The sequence below is a fragment of the Erythranthe guttata genome, chromosome 2 (genome assembly GCF_056151865.1).
Source record: "Erythranthe guttata isolate IM_541 chromosome 2, IM_541, whole genome shotgun sequence".
In the NCBI taxonomy this organism is placed as follows: domain Eukaryota; kingdom Viridiplantae; phylum Streptophyta; class Magnoliopsida; order Lamiales; family Phrymaceae; genus Erythranthe; species Erythranthe guttata.
The window spans coordinates 14,321,504-14,337,605 of record NC_142534.1 but is presented as its reverse complement, the minus strand read 5'-3'; the positions used below and the strand labels follow the sequence as shown (position 1 = coordinate 14,337,605).

Below are 16,102 nucleotides of genomic sequence, written 5' to 3'. Positions count from 1 at the left end.
GTGTGGGTGGAAGAGAAAAGAGTGGAAGAAATGAAAACACACGAGATAGAAAAATGGTTGTGAGTGAAGAAGTGTGGTTGGGTTAGGGTTTGTAATGAAAGGGTAGAATAGGGATGTAACAATTCTAAGAGAGGGTCTTAATAACTGAAAGTAAAATTTGGATACGAAAAAGTCTTTAAAGTTAAATGAGTTTAGTTCGTAATATTTTTCAATTGAGGGGTATTATTGTAAATTACCCCTTGAATATTTAACATTTAAGAGGTTTTATTTTTCAATTTGTTCCTGACACATTAATTAACGGCAGCCACTCCTATTCTTAGCTTTATATGTCTAGTGTGGTTTACGTATTTCGTATAATTTGCAAATTAGTATACAGGGAGTAGAGATTTATCTAGTACACATATATTATGGGGCTGCGAGTTCTTTATTAAAAAAATAAGATAATTTGGAAATAAGAAATTTTCGAGTGGCTACAGTTTATTTAGATAATAGGTAAATAGTGCAAGTGTATATTGATCGATTAATGCTTGGTTGGCTATGTGATTGAGTTATATTATTTGACAAATTGTTAGGTCACAACCTGTAATAAATACAATTTGCACCCAGTATTATATATGACAACTATGGCATTTACCCCATCTGAATTATGAACTGCGACAAAATGGCCCATGTCGTCACCCATGCACGTTACAGATTCCGTCTCCTTTCAAAGTTGATCGACCACTGCAACTAGCCTTTGGACAATGTAGGTTAAAACTACCCCTCGTCTTGTGTATGAAAGGTGTGCCTCATTCTTGACTTTTTTTTTCCCTCAATTATATTTCTTCTCAAATTTCTTCGTTCGTAGTCTAAAACGAAAGGGAGAAATGGAGAAGAATAGAGGGACAAATGGAAAATAATTTCTCACTTTCATATAAAAAAGGGTAAAATGGTAATTACACTGCACAAATTAACATCGTTGTTACAATTCTAATCTTTCGTTGTTACATTTATTGTATTTCATATATAGCCCTGGGTAAGGGGTGGCAAAAGCGACAATAATCATAGTATGATAGGGGTGCAAATTGTTTTGAGTAGATAAGTGCAAATTGTATTTGTAAACCTTGAAAACAATGTCAACTATTAAAAAACTTGCCTAATTTTAATTAATAAACTACAGCCAACTAGAGAAATAAAATATGCAAATAAACATATTATTTCAAGTATTTGCTCATATGTGTATACATATATATATATATATATATATATATATATATATATATATATATATATATATATATATATATATATATATATATATATATATATATATATATATATATGTGAGTAATACATGAACTTCATATATGCAACAAATAAATTAAGGATGGCGGCACTCAAAATATTATGGGGTTCAATAGCAATTTTATCTTTGTTTGTGGCAAGTATTAATGCTCGATCCATTCTACCATGCATAATATTCCCAAATTTACCTAGACCCCCAATTGTGCCATCTATTCTATTTTGTCGATCTCCTCCACCACCACCGCCACTTCGATCTCCACCGCCACCACCTTCACCTCCATCTCCACCACCACCACCACTTCAATCTCCACCACCACCACCACCACCCTCACCACCTCCACCTCCATCTCCACCACCACCACCACCACCACCACCACCACCACCACCACCTCCACCTCCGTCTCCATCACCACCACCTCCGCTTTCTTCTCCACCACCTCCACCTCCGTTTTCTTCTCCACCACCACCTCCATCGCCACCACCCCCTCCGGCTCCTTCTCCACTCCCTCCACCTCCTTCTCCACCACCACCCTCATCTCCACCATCACCATCACCGTCTCCACCTCCTCCTCCTTCTCCACCACCTCCACCTCCATCACCACCGCCACCAGAAGAAGGCACAATGTGAACCACCACCACCACCACCTTTTATAGGTTGTGACTATGAACAATGTGATTCACCATTAATTAATAATAAACCGAAAAAAGTTCGTTAGTTTCCGCATAAATTTTAATTCACCAATAAGACCATTTCTAGTAATCTTTCTTCACGGAAATTACTATGTAATAAAGTTCGGAGTTCGTACGATCTTGTTAATGTTCGACGAAGTTTGGCATATGATTGATGTACTTATATTATGAAAATAAACACAATATTATCTTAACCTTATGTTGTACTCCCTCCGGTCCAAATTAACTGTCGCTTTGGGGAGTTTTTCTTGTTCCATATTATCTGTCACTTTAAAATTCCAATGATGCATTAATTATTGTTTTCCCAACTATGCCCTTATTAGTTAGTACTCTTAATTAATTGAGATATAATTAATTACATGGGTATTTTAGTCATATTATATGTATTTTCCTAAAATCCACGCACATTTATTAATTTTTTTAATATGTGCATAATACCCTAAAACGACAGTTATTTTGAAACGGAGGGAGTATATCTTAACTACCTTTATATTTAAACGTATTACATTTAGTGTTGTCGAAATTCTTACCTTATATAGGAGACATCTATAATGAGAGCCGATTTTCGGTAGCAAATGGACTCGTTAATTTAATTATACAAACTCTCTAAATATTTACATGCAAAAAAATCCTGCAAAAAGCGGATTGTAATAATAAGCTTACACCTACCTACTGATCAGCTAACTAAAACATTGGCAATTTGATACTGAAAGTAACACTAAAAGTTTTAGTAGTAAAATCTTTTAAAATTAAAATGATATTCTTACATACTTTTATTTTCTTTACATATATTTATTTATTCAATTTGTTCTTTATTTTGTTTCTTGTGTTAAGACCAATTGTAATCTTTTGTTAATTTATTAAGTATGCATACAAAAAAAAAAAAGATGCATATATATATATATATATATATATATATATATATATATATATATATATATATATATATATATATATATATATATATATATATATATATATATATATATATATATATATATATATATCAACGCGTAGCATTTAATTTGGATGACTTTTCTAATATACATATAAATTATGAAAAAGTATCATTTCCCTAGAGAAAAAGATAAAATATAATTGATCGCTGCTACTGAGAATTTACAGGGGATCGGAACCTCCATAAATTAATTTGATAATTAATATTTTGCTAAATTTAAGAATTTTGCTAGTCCCAGTTGTATTAACTTATACATGTTTAGCTATATATTCATAATTTTCAATCGAACTCTTGATTTTACTGATTTATTTTATCGTCTATCGGGAGTTGACTGAGTGTCAAAGGATTTTCCCCTATAGACTATTTCGCGATAGAGGAATTGTAGTCACGATAAGAAGTCGCACCACATCAATAGCCTAACTACAATTTAATAAAGAAAAATGTTTATACAGTTAAGCATCAATAAATTAATACAGTCTAGACTAAAGAAATTTAGTGAAATATTAAATTATCGAGTTAATAATTTACCATGTTCTCACCAAATTGGGACCGAAAGAATTTATTATAATTTAAGCGATGTTATTAATTTATCGAGGTTTTACTGTATACTATATACCATGGGAAAAGAAAAATTAATATGGTTAATGCTGCCAAAATTTGAAGTAGGAGTTACCAAACCTAGAAACATAGCTAAGGCATACGTATGGGCATCTTTATGTAGCTATGTCGACTATTTTATACACCTGTTTGGTTATTTCTATGCTATATCGGGTGAATGTTATAATGGATGGATTTTTACCGTTGATTTATACACACTTATTTCACCGGTGTAGCATAGTAACAATGGTTATAATTCAGCGAGGTGGATGCAAATTACTTTATCTGAGATGACTTAATTCTACTTTGCACCATTGAAGTATAACTTTTTGGTTGGAAACAATTAAAAGCATTGTGCACCCTAAAAACACAATAAATTAGGCATAATTCATCCCTATGTTAATTTTTAAATATAACGAAGATAGTTTAATATTTTTAATGGTAATTGTTTAGGATGCCAAATGTGAAATATTCTTTTTTTAAATTCACCACTCTTATCGAAATTACAATGTGTAAACATAAAAATACATCTGATTAACATATTAAAAAATAATCACAAAAAAATATTTTACAAAGAAAAAAAAGGAAAATATATCCTTTATCTATCTTTTTATTTAAGTTATTTGAAAATTATATTTTCTTCCAAGGAATTTCTACAAAATATTTTCACTAATTCAAATTAAAGATCCATCAATTCAATAATTTATTAAGAATTTTATTTTTTGGGTAAGAAAATATAATTTTTTTCCCCAATAATTTGTAGTTATTTTTATTTTATCTTTAATTCTAGCATTTGTACGCTCAAAATTATTTTGGAAGTAGAAGAAAAATAATAATTTAATTTGTTACTTTGCACTGTACCCTGGAAATAAAAAATCAAAAAAATAATAAAAAAATTTACTCCCATTACGTTTTAAATATTCAATTAAAAGTGTATTGTGAATGATTTATTCTATTTTCAGAATGCAAAGTGCTATTATTTTTTCTAAAATGTGTAAAGTACTAAAATAATACATTTCAAGAGTGGAAAGTAAAATTAAGTCATCTCACATGCAACATTCACTTGACTCTTGAATTTAATACATATAATATATGTCGTGCATCCAAGGAAATTAAAGTCCACGATATATTAACAACTTTGGCACTTTTTCTTTGTGAAACATTTTGACAATTAATTAATATTTCGAGTCTATGTATGTATAGGATGATGAAATTTACGTGTAAAGGATGGGTCAATTTGCTAAATACCTTCGAGATCTAATATTGTTTTAAATCAGAACAAATCAACTTTTATAATTTGTTAAAAGTCTTTTGTTCTTCAGACGTTTCATACTTCGTCAGTTCTCGTCCAATCCCACTGCTATTCATTAAATCTGTTCCATCCTTATTTCCCGTCGCACACATCGTTGAAAAGTTCAGCAACATCGAGGTGCTCACACATATTCACACACCTACATATAATGTTGGGACTGGATGTGTTTTTATCCACCAACCGATCCCTTACCAACCATATTTTTAGATGGATAATGATTTTTAACTGATCCATTGGATCCGATCGAAAATATCAGCCAATCCATCTATAATGAGTCAGTTGGTGGTTTATAATATTATCAAAAATTGGTTGATCGGTCAACCAACTATATTATTCAAATTGTATTAAAAATTATAAAATTAAGGGTGTGTTTTCTTAATTACTTTGAATTTCTTAATTGTATTTTGTCAATCGTGCAGTGGCCTTTTACACAAAATGTACATATTTTTACCCCAAAATGTGATTTTTTTAGATGTAAACTAGGTAGCGGGTATAACCCATCAACCAACCCATTACAGAACCAAATATTCGGTTTTCGACCATCAACCGACCCACAAAGATTGGGTCGGCAACGATTTTCAAATTTTGAGCAAAATTGGTTTGTCGGATGGGTCGTATTTTAGGCTGGTAAGTTATCGAACAAATAATGTAGTAGGTTTTTACCGAATCAGGACCTAAAGAAACTATTATTAAAGTAAAATTATTAATTTATCGAATATTAATTTATCGAGATTCTATGCATTAAAAATTATATATAAAACAAAACCTTGGGCGGAAATGACCATTCTGCATTCCAAAGTAATTGTGATCAATAATACATTGTAATATATTGATTACTTCAATTACCATGCCGTTGACTATTCCAAGTTCCAACCCTTAATTGTACAATGGCCTAACTTTTATTAATGAACTATAACCAATCTTACGTCTATATATATGGAAACCATTCAACTTATTTTGCAAACGAATATAGAGTGATTTATGTATGGTGATGAATATGCAACTCAAATTATGGGTTTTATTAACACTCTTGCCTATTTTATCTCCTCCGCCAATATTTTGTCTATCTCCGCCGCCACGGGAACTTAGCCCTCCGCGGCCATCACCGGCTCCTCCATCTGGCCGACCTCCTTTACGTCTATCACCACCTCCATTGTTGTCTCCTCCTCCACCACCACCACCACCACCATCACGGTCTCCTCCACCACCGCGTCCACGTATATGCATACCATACCCTCCAATTTTACCTCCATTATTGATAGACCTTTCAATATTCTGCCCATTGTCACCACCGCCACCTCCACGCCGCCCGATTTTCTGCTTACTCCCGATATTATGCCGCTCTCCACCACCACCCGTCGTCTAGTTAATCTTGTGACGCTTTGGTTGTTGTGACGCCGAACAAAAGCGTCACATAGGTGGCCGTCATAATATCTTTTAGTGACGGAAGGAGCGTCTCAACAGCCACACTATGTGACGCCTTGACGCGTCCTGATTACACATATTTTGTGACGCTTGTATGCGTCATGTAATTAATTTTGAACTGCAATAACTACCTGTTTTTATGACACTCTGTAGCGTCACAATGCACATATATAATGACGATATTAAGCTCTCAATTCTATTTGTTACACGTCCCAATAACTTTATTATGTGATAATTAACACTTTTTTTTTTTACATCAATCTAATTTACATTAAAGTGTTGCTCATCAAAAAATTATATATCAACGAAAAAAAAAAAAACATTTACAGACATATACACCAAAATGTTTTCTTTATTGAAGGTTAATCATTTCAATGGTTCAAAATAACATAAATATTTAAATAAAAATTATTCCACATCTAATCTAATCTAAAATATAAAAGAAGAAACCTTCTCTTTAATAGTGCAATTAAACTGTTACATCTGATTCGACTGACTGGTTTTTCAGCGGATTGTCATGTTACTTGTACTACGACATCCCTCCATCTCCCACTTCAGAAGAACTTAGCAGCCTTTTGATGACCTTTTTTGATGTCCTGGACCTGGTCGAGATAAATGGGATTAATGAGAGCAATGTAACGAGTAGAATGAAGTTATGAAGCGACTGAAAGATTGAAAAAAAAAATATCTGACATATTCTAGAGCATATAATCTTACTGTCTTACAAGTCACTCCCTTCCTTGGCATTACTGCAAAACTTAAAGTATAAAATGATCGCACTTTTGTAATCGAAAAAATTATTAAAACCTTAGATTAAAAGCATATAAATTGAACTTACATGATGTACGGACTAACGCTGCATAACAGTACCTCATAACAGAATCTTCGACTAAAAACACATAAAAATGGCCATTATATGTATAACAAATACAAATTCTGGTCTACATAGATAAAATCTATAAAACATTACCTGTAGTGCTTGACTTTGTAGATTCCTGGAGCAATCAACACCATCTTTAACAGATTCAGCCACGATTTCCATGTTCGTATAAAGGAACCAAACCTTGCTTCAACCTGAAATTATCATTATAACAATAAAGGAACCAAACTTTGCTTCGATATGAAAGTAGTGTAAATTAAAAGTTGCTGATAATCCAACAAGGAGAACAAACACAAGAGAAATTATATGTATATATTATATATGTGTGTGCGTGTGCGTGTGTGTGTGTGTGAGAATTACAGTCTTCTTGAGAAATTAGTTTACGACTTCTGCAAGCAGGCCCAATATTTGCAGCATTTTCATATGGATATCAAATTATTCATGTCTCTTTTGCGTTAAGGAAAATATCATATACAATCAAATCATCAGAAGTTATACATATAATTTGATAACACATTGTTTTGAAAGAAAAAGTGATAAAGCTAAGCATAGGAACACATTTCAAGTAGTCCAAATCCACATCTTCTTTAGTTAATAAAAATACACCAAGCACATTCACCTATTAGCTATAAATACACATACACATCACTCATTTATTATCTTTCCACCATGGTAAAATTCCATATAGCAATAAATAAATAATCTCTTCACAGAAATACAGATCAAACCCTCAAAATTTGATATAACATTCCAGAAAAATCAACATAGATGTTCAGCATGCATCAAACTCTCGAAATTATTTCCTCACCGGAAAGATAATATAATAATTTGATTGCACTCGCACCTCAATAAATTCTTGGATTTCAATCCAATTATTCGAATCTATTCTATCTTTTGGAAAAACATAAAGAAGGCCGAGAAATAATTGTACTGTAACTTTACGAGAGAGATATGGAGATAGAGACAGAGAGGTTTTACCAGCTTTAATCCTTCTTCTTTCCACCGAATCGAAATCGAAATTCCCAATTGCTTGTCCTACCTATGGGTGAAAGGGAACAAGCGTCAATTTGACGATTCAACAAAAATCCATATCCAACTCTTTTATCGGGAAAAAACAAAATTCTAATCTGAAAATCTAGGTTTACTGTTTCTGAGATTCATAGAAGATACTTCGTAATGAATCAATTCCGAGACATAGCAGAAAATTGGAGGGCAAATTGTGAACCTAAGTATTGAGAAGAGAAGGGGGGGCCGGCAGGGGATAATGGGGGGTCAAGATTTCTACTGCCAAATGACAAATATCTCGAATTCTCAATGAGGAGAAGATGATTTTTTTTTTTATATATATAATTAATTAATAAAGATAGTGGATTTATTTGGCCACTAAATATTTTAGCATATTTATGACAATTAATAGAACATGCTATGACAGTTAATAAAAAATACCACGATATAACGAGTCTATTGTGACATTAAATATAAAACAGTCACATTTGATATTTTTTGAGAATTAATAAAATAAGTAAAAAATAAAATATTCAACAAGTAATGCGGTTTTAACTCATGGCGTCTTAATAGATTAGTTGTGGTGACGCTTTTGTTAAAGCGTCATATCATCGCATCATTAAGGCGTCACTAAAACCTATTTTTCTAGTAGTGTAAAATATAATAATAATAAGACTGCTCCCTTTTGTTAATATTTCTTCTACAAAATAATAATAATATATCTAATAAATTTTCCATGCATCCCATATGTATTGATCCAATGCCTCACAACCTTCTTGTTGAAACTAGGTTTTCGGACAACGCTATGCTATGGGATAGAGTTAAATTTAGACGATGTTTTGTCGTACGACCGATGTACTTGTACTTGTATACATAATGAATAAAATTGTTGATTTTCATGGGAATCGAACCTACGGGTTATCTCTTTGTGTGTGTGTGTATATATATGTTGGAAATGAATAAGGTAGATTCATTAATCAAGTTCAAAGTATTGAAAGTTCTAGAATTCATGAATGTGGAAGAATACATGAATGTGTCTTTTGGTGAGATTCATGTATAATGCTATGGAGGAAGAATATTATTAATTATGTGTTCATGTATTTGTTTACATACATGCTAGGAAAATCCTATAAATAGTCTATGTAGTTTTTCATTTGGAGTAAGTCAAAAAACAAGAAGTATTCTAGAGAGAATCAAAAGAGAGTTCTTGAGTGAGTTTATATATTCGTGTTGATTGAGTGAGTAATATAATTTTATCTCCTCTCCACTACTCCTCTCTGTTTTAAGTTATTCCGCTGCGTGTTTTCGATCAATATTATTAAATCGATTCAACAAAAAGGCATCAGAGCCACGTCTTAATAGAAAAGATCGATGGCAACCACAAATGGAGTTTTCCCATTTCAAAAGCTTGCAAAAGAGAACTATGATCGATGGAGCATACAAATGAAAAATTTTCTTGGTGGCCAAGCCGTTTGGGAAGTCATTGAAGAAGAATATGTTGAACCGGAGAATTTGGCTTCGTTAAGCCAAGCCCAAAGGAAGACATCCAAAGAAGCCAAGGTGAAAGATCAAAGAGCCCCCTATCCATCATTCAACTCGATGTAAACGATAGTAACTTTGAGAAAATTTCTCAAGCTACTACGGCGAAGCAAGTGTGGGATATTCTTAGCGGTACTTTCAAAGGCATTGATAAGGTGAAGAAGGTACGACTCCAATCACTTTGTGGAGAGTTCGAGTCTTTGAAGATGAAAGACTCCGAAGATGTTTCCGACTACGTCTCAAGGGTGGTTTTGATCGTTAACCAACGTGAAAGAAATGGTGAAACAATGGAAGAGAGAAGAGTGGTCGAAAAAAATACTTCGATCCCTTGATCCTAAGTTCGACTACATTGTCGTGGCAATTGAAGAGTCAAACGACGTTGAGAGTCTTAAAGTGAACGAGATATTGAGCAAGTTACAAGTACATGAGGAGAAGATCAAGAGGCGAAACAAATGGCCCGAAGTAGAACAAGCCCTTCAAGCAAAGACTAACCTTGCCGACCAACCGAAATATGATGGTGCTCGATTTTGAGGCAGAGGTAGAGGTCGTGGTCGTGGACGCGGTCATGGTCGTGGTAGAGGTCGTGAAGGAAAATCCTTGTACGACAATGATGATATGAAGCAAGAGAATCGACCAACAAGAGGTCGTGGAAGAGGTGGATTAAATTGGCGTCAAGACAAGAAAGATGTCGAATGTTACAATTGTCACAAATACGGACACTATGTTTGGGAATGTCGAAATGAGTCAAATGATGAAAAGACTCATTATGTTGAAGCAACGGAGAAAGAAGTTGCAGAGATATCCCTCTTGGCGTATGAGGTATCGACAAACGCAAAAGATAACTTGTGTTATCTTGATTCTGGTACAAGAAACCACATTTACGAAAGTAACAAAGTTGGGGACTCACTAGTAGATGAATTAACGGAGCAGTTAAAACAGAAGTCCCTTGAACTTGAGGTTAAAGATGCAAATATTCGAAAGATTAAGGAGCAACTCAAGCGAAAGACCTCAAAATGTGCGGATTTGCAAGAAACCAATGTCAAATTGCGAAATGTGATCTCTCGTAATGTCGAACAGAGAACCTTCATTCCACCAACTAGGAATGTGAATGAGTCAAATAATATGTTGCTTCTACAAGATCAAGCAAGAGAGGTTGAAGAAATGAGAAAACGATTAGTTGAAGCAACCGAGTCAAAGAAGGAGCTAGAGCTACGCAATAAGAAACTTGAAATCGAAAGTTGGTATGCTAATAGATTAGCATCAACTGCAGTAGTTGAATTCAAGATTTTGTCTGAACAAGTTGAGAAGCTAGTGAATCACAACGAGAAGTTAATGAAGCACAATGAAAAGCTAATGAATCACAATGAGATATTAGCTATCGAGATGCAAGTTATTTTGGCAGAAAAAGATCAAGTAGAAGCTGAATATGTGGCAACGACATCGAGTTTATGTCATGCAATATGGCTAAGGAGCTTATTAAAGGAGCTCAATTTTGCTTAAGAAGATTAGACACAAGTTTTTGTAGATAACAAATCAGCGATTGCACTAGCGAAAAATCCAGTGTTTCATGATAGAAGCAAACATATTGCCACTCGATATCATTTCAACCGAGAGTGCATTGCAAAGAAGGAAGTTCAAGTGAAGTTCGTGAAGTCCGAAGATCAAATTACCGATATCTTCACGAAACCCATCAAGACAAAATCGTTCGAGAAGTTGAGGAGTCAACTTGGAATGCGTGAATCAAGCTTAGGGGGGCGTGTTGGAAATAAATAAGCTAGATTCATTAATCAAGTTCAATGTATTGAAGGTTCTAGAATTCATGAATGTGGAAGAATACATGAATGTGTCTTTTGGTGAGATTCATGTAACATGCTATGGAGGAAGAATATTATTAATTATGTGTTCATGTATTTGTTTAGATACATGCTATGAAAATCCTATAAATAGTCTATGTAGTTTTTCATTTGGAGTAAGTCAAAAAACAAGAAGTATTCTAGAGAGAATCAAAAGAGAGTTCTTGAGTGAGTTTATATATTCGCGTTGATTGAGTGAGTAATATAATTTTATCCCCTCTCCACTACTCCTCCTCTCTATTTTAAGTTATTCCGTTGCGTGTTTTCGATCTATATTATTAAATTGATCCAACAATATATATATATATATATATATATATATATATATATATATATATATATATATATATATATATATATATATATATATATATATATATATATATATATATATATATATATATATAATATATATATATATATATATATATATATATATATATATATATATATATCAAAATTTAAATATTTAGTTGCGATTGTAAAATGATCGTAATTCATGAAGATGAATAAAAAGATGCAACATTCACTTGAATATAGGGTCAGAGGGTTTACGGGTTATGCTGGGTTTTTTTTTTCAATTATTAGAATCCTAATTATATTTTTATTTAAACTATCAACGTATCAATCATCCTATGGCATCCGATTTTCTATTAAAACAGGCCATCCAATCTAAATTTGCACCATTAAAGTTATACTCGAGACTAACTATAAATAAGACCTGCAACTCATTATTAAAGGAATAAAAAGATGCAACATTCACTTGAATATAGGGTTAGAGGGTTTACGGGTTATGCTGGGTTTTTTTTTTCAATTATTAGAATCCTAATTATATTTTTATTTAAACTATCAACGTATCAATCATCCTATGGCATCCGATTTTCTATTAAAACAGGCCATCCAATCTAAATTTGCACCATTAAAATTATACTCGAGATTAACTATAAATAAGACCTGCAACTCATTATTAAAGATACTCTTTTATTATTCTCTTGAGTTCTCTAGGATTTTTGTGATCTACCCCTAGATATCTAACTTGAGCGTGAAAGAATTTACGTCGGATCAACCCCCAGATCAAGAGAACCAGGAAATTTTGACAGTTGATCAAGGCACATATTCATATTTCAAGCAAACTCTTGAACATTTTGAATGTTTTTATCGTCTAGAGTTGACTCGAGTGTTAGATAAATTTTTGATTTTCTTTTTTAGCATCAAAGAGTTAACTCGGACGTCCTAACAACTATTCGTGACATAGTTAGTGCTCACAACGGAAGTCATGAAGTACGATGGAGGAACTGCAGTCATGATATGAAGTCACACGGTCACCACATCAATAGCCTTACAATTCAATGAAAGAAATGCATTTTTATGTTCCATAATAACTGTTACTTTAGAGAAATATTTGTGTTCATATTCTCCGGCATCATTTTACAATTCTAATTCTGCATTAAATGCATATATTTTTTCCCGGTTCATCCTTATTAATCAACTATAAATATTAACTATCTCTAATCACATCATTAAATAATACGATTCTTTTAGTGTTTTTTATTTATTTTTCCTAAAATCTATCAATATTTATTAACATTTTTTATAAGTTGAAAAGTGACGAATAAAAAGAAATAGAGGATATATAAAAATAGGGTAAATTACAACCAACCCCTGAAAGTATGATCCAATTACAAAAACCCCCATCTTGTTTGGATAATTACATCTAGTGTCAAACTCAATATAATCATCTACATTCCATGGAATGTTACCTAGTTTTTACTCGTTTTGTGCGAAAATACAGTTTATGATGCACCACAATCTATATATATACAAGCCAAAAAACACATCTTATGTTCATCTTGCTTTAAAATGTGGAGCTTGAAGGATATAAACACAAAATTGAAAATATTCCATATAATCTAAAAGATTTCTCTAAATTTGAAACTGCATGGGTAAACGTGTAAAATGATTTATAGTTGAGGGGATAGTTCTAATTACCCAAACAAAATGGTGTTTTCCGTAATTTGATCATAGCTCAGGGGTGATTGTAATTTACCCATAAAAATAAATAAAAATTATAGAGGTAGCAGTTACCAAACCAGGAAACATAGCGAAGGCCGAATGTGGGCATCTCTATGTCGACGACTTTATTAATTGCTTTGAAATCAATGTTTCGTCTTTCCCTAAGTCTTCACTCTTCTAATTTATCCATGCATTATTCATATTTCTGACTTGGATATTTATAATTTAGGTTAATATTTTATGTGGGTATAGGATTTTTGTGGCTCCGTACATCATATATAATAGGGTAAAAATACGGTCACTCTTCCTGAGATAAGGTTAAATTACGGTAAAAAACATTAATGCTTGGGTAATTAGAATCACTCGTCAACAATCAATCTTCTTACACGTCTACTCCTACGGTGTCAAATTTATTGGAATCTTATAAATTATGTGGAGTATTCTTGAGTTTTACCTGTTTTATCACATTCGAGCTCCACATTTTGAAACAAGCTAAGAGTGCTTGTAAATATCAATTGCGGTGCATCAGAAACTGCATATTTGCACAAAACGATACAAACGAGAAAATATTCTACATAATCTAGAAGATTATATCAAATTTGACACCATAAAAACGAACGTGTAAGAATATTTATAGTTGAGATCTAGAAGATTATATCGAATTTGACACCATAAAAATGAACGTGTAAGAATATTTATAGTTGAGGGATAGTTGTAATTAGCCAAACAAAAGAAGTTTTTTCGTAATTTAACTTCACCTCAGAATAACCGATGACCGTAACTTACCCTTCTTTTTATAATAGTTAGAATTTATTTTGTCAATAGGTTGTCTATGCAATCTCATGAATATTGTACCATGCCAGTTTGCAACCTTTATAATGGATACTTATCTTTAGAGAAATAAGTAAACTCTTAACAAATTTGAACAAACTTTGATATAATGATCCTATAAACCTAATGACAGAAAAATTATGCAAATTAAATCACTTATTATTTCAAGGATTGCCTAAGTCTTTGATGCCTATATATATGAACAATATTCATCACTTTTTTCTAAACCAATTCAGAGTGGTGTTCATAAATATGGGGTTCAAATTATGGGGTTTAATAGCGCTCTTGCCTTTGCTAATTGCAGCAGTTAACGCTCAACTTCGACCATGCATAATATATCCTCCAACTTTACCTCCTTTGCCACTACCTATCCCGTTCTTATTTTGTTCATCTCCACCACCACCACCACTTAGGTCTCCTCCACCACCATCACCCCCTCCACCTCCATCTCCACCGCCACCCCCCTCTCCTCCACCACCACCACCTTCTCCACCACCCCCATCGCCACCTCCACCTCCACCTCCTTCTCCACCACCCCCATCGTCACCTCCACCTCCACCTCCTTCTCCACCACCACCACCTCCTTCTCCGCCACCTCCATCGCCACCACCTCCTTCCCCACCGCCACCACCATCTCCACCACCTCCATCACCCCCACCACCTCCACCTCCTTCTCCACCCCCTCCACCTCCATCACCACCGCCACCTCCACGCCCACGTATCTGCATAGTCTACCCTCCAACTTTACCTCCATTACCTATATTTATACCGTTTCTATTTTGCTCTTCCCCACCGCCACCACCCCTTGGTTGACCGCCTTACATGATCGACCATTGGCATTCCGACAAATGTCACGAGTCATCACTATTTCCATCATTATAAACATCTCCACCACCACCACCTTATTTCATCAATAAAATCAAATTGTATCTTTAATTTGTAAAAATACAAAAAAAAAAAAAAAAAAAAAAACATCTTACTATATATACTTGTTCAACAATAAGTTCCTTTCCGGTAATCTTTCTTTTATAGAAAAATTACTAGCCAATAAGACCTTCACAACTTCGAGAAGATCAAAGCTCGATTGTCGGTTCTGGAGAATGCTATTTTCATGGGACGATTTAGTTAATGTTCGAGGAAGTCGTTGGGCATATATATGATATGATTGATGTACTTGTATTTTTCGTAATATAAATACATTGTTCATATGACATGAAAATAAATAAAAAAATACCTTCTTATTGTATATATGCTGATATATGATGCGATTATATGAACTGATTAAATATGTAAGAAGAAAAATAAGTTGTCCAACAAAACGTTACCATGATATATATAAGCCAAATTAGTGAAAATAAAATTAACATAAATAACGGTACATGCACAATATTTTAATGAAAGTTTTGCACAATTAATTAATATTTGGATGGGGTCTCAATACTATAGAACTGTAATCATAATTAGTAAAAAAAATGAAAATGGAGTGATAAACAAGATTTACCTCCATTGAAGTCAATCCAAGGAAACTCTATACAATTTTGCAATTTATCGGAAAAAATTAGAAATAAAAGTGAAAGAATTAAAATAAAAAATTAGTATCTCTTATATACTTATTAAAATAATAAATATATTATATAATTTTACTATTAACTTCATCGGTCCAACCTTATTCGTGTTGAGTCATTGTAAGCTCAAACTCGACTCATAAATAAATC

At 33.0% G+C, this 16,102-nt stretch overlaps 2 protein-coding genes and 1 long non-coding RNA gene across 10 annotated transcripts; all 3 read right to left on the bottom strand.

Moving 5' to 3' along the window:
- Positions 1-1,420: 1,420 nt before the first annotated feature.
- On the bottom strand, positions 1,421-2,173 carry LOC148772413 (uncharacterized). Of its 2 annotated transcripts, none has more exons than XM_088812254.1 (2): positions 1,626-2,173; positions 1,421-1,559 (listed from the first exon to the last, which is right to left on the bottom strand). In XM_088812254.1, the coding sequence occupies exons 1-2, from the start codon at positions 1,878-1,880 to the stop codon at positions 1,494-1,496; spliced, it is 321 nt and encodes a 106-aa protein (XP_088668380.1). In that variant the 5' UTR covers positions 1,881-2,173; the 3' UTR covers positions 1,421-1,493. The 2 variants fall into 2 exon arrangements, with proteins under 2 accessions (XP_088668380.1, XP_088668376.1); XM_088812250.1 differs by having other exon boundaries at positions 1,421-1,625; positions 1,680-2,171.
- Positions 2,174-6,600: 4,427 nt separating this feature from the next.
- On the bottom strand, positions 6,601-8,424 carry LOC148772412 (uncharacterized). 7 transcript variants are annotated; one of them, XR_016029334.1, is made up of 6 exons: positions 8,292-8,415; positions 8,125-8,185; positions 7,237-7,340; positions 7,105-7,155; positions 6,960-7,015; positions 6,601-6,868 (listed from the first exon to the last, which is right to left on the bottom strand). It is a non-coding gene; the product is annotated as an uncharacterized LOC148772412 (long non-coding RNA). The 7 variants fall into 7 exon arrangements; XR_016029343.1 differs by having other exon boundaries at positions 6,984-7,015; XR_016029348.1 differs by having other exon boundaries at positions 6,601-6,862; positions 6,984-7,015.
- A 6,269-nt stretch (positions 8,425-14,693) lies between these two features.
- Positions 14,694-15,327, bottom strand: LOC148772411 (uncharacterized). The gene is made up of 2 exons (XM_088812260.1): positions 14,947-15,327; positions 14,694-14,907 (listed from the first exon to the last, which is right to left on the bottom strand). The coding sequence occupies exons 1-2, from the start codon at positions 15,139-15,141 to the stop codon at positions 14,797-14,799; spliced, it is 306 nt and encodes a 101-aa protein (XP_088668386.1). The 5' UTR covers positions 15,142-15,327; the 3' UTR covers positions 14,694-14,796.
- Between the last annotated feature and the right edge of the window lie 775 nt (positions 15,328-16,102).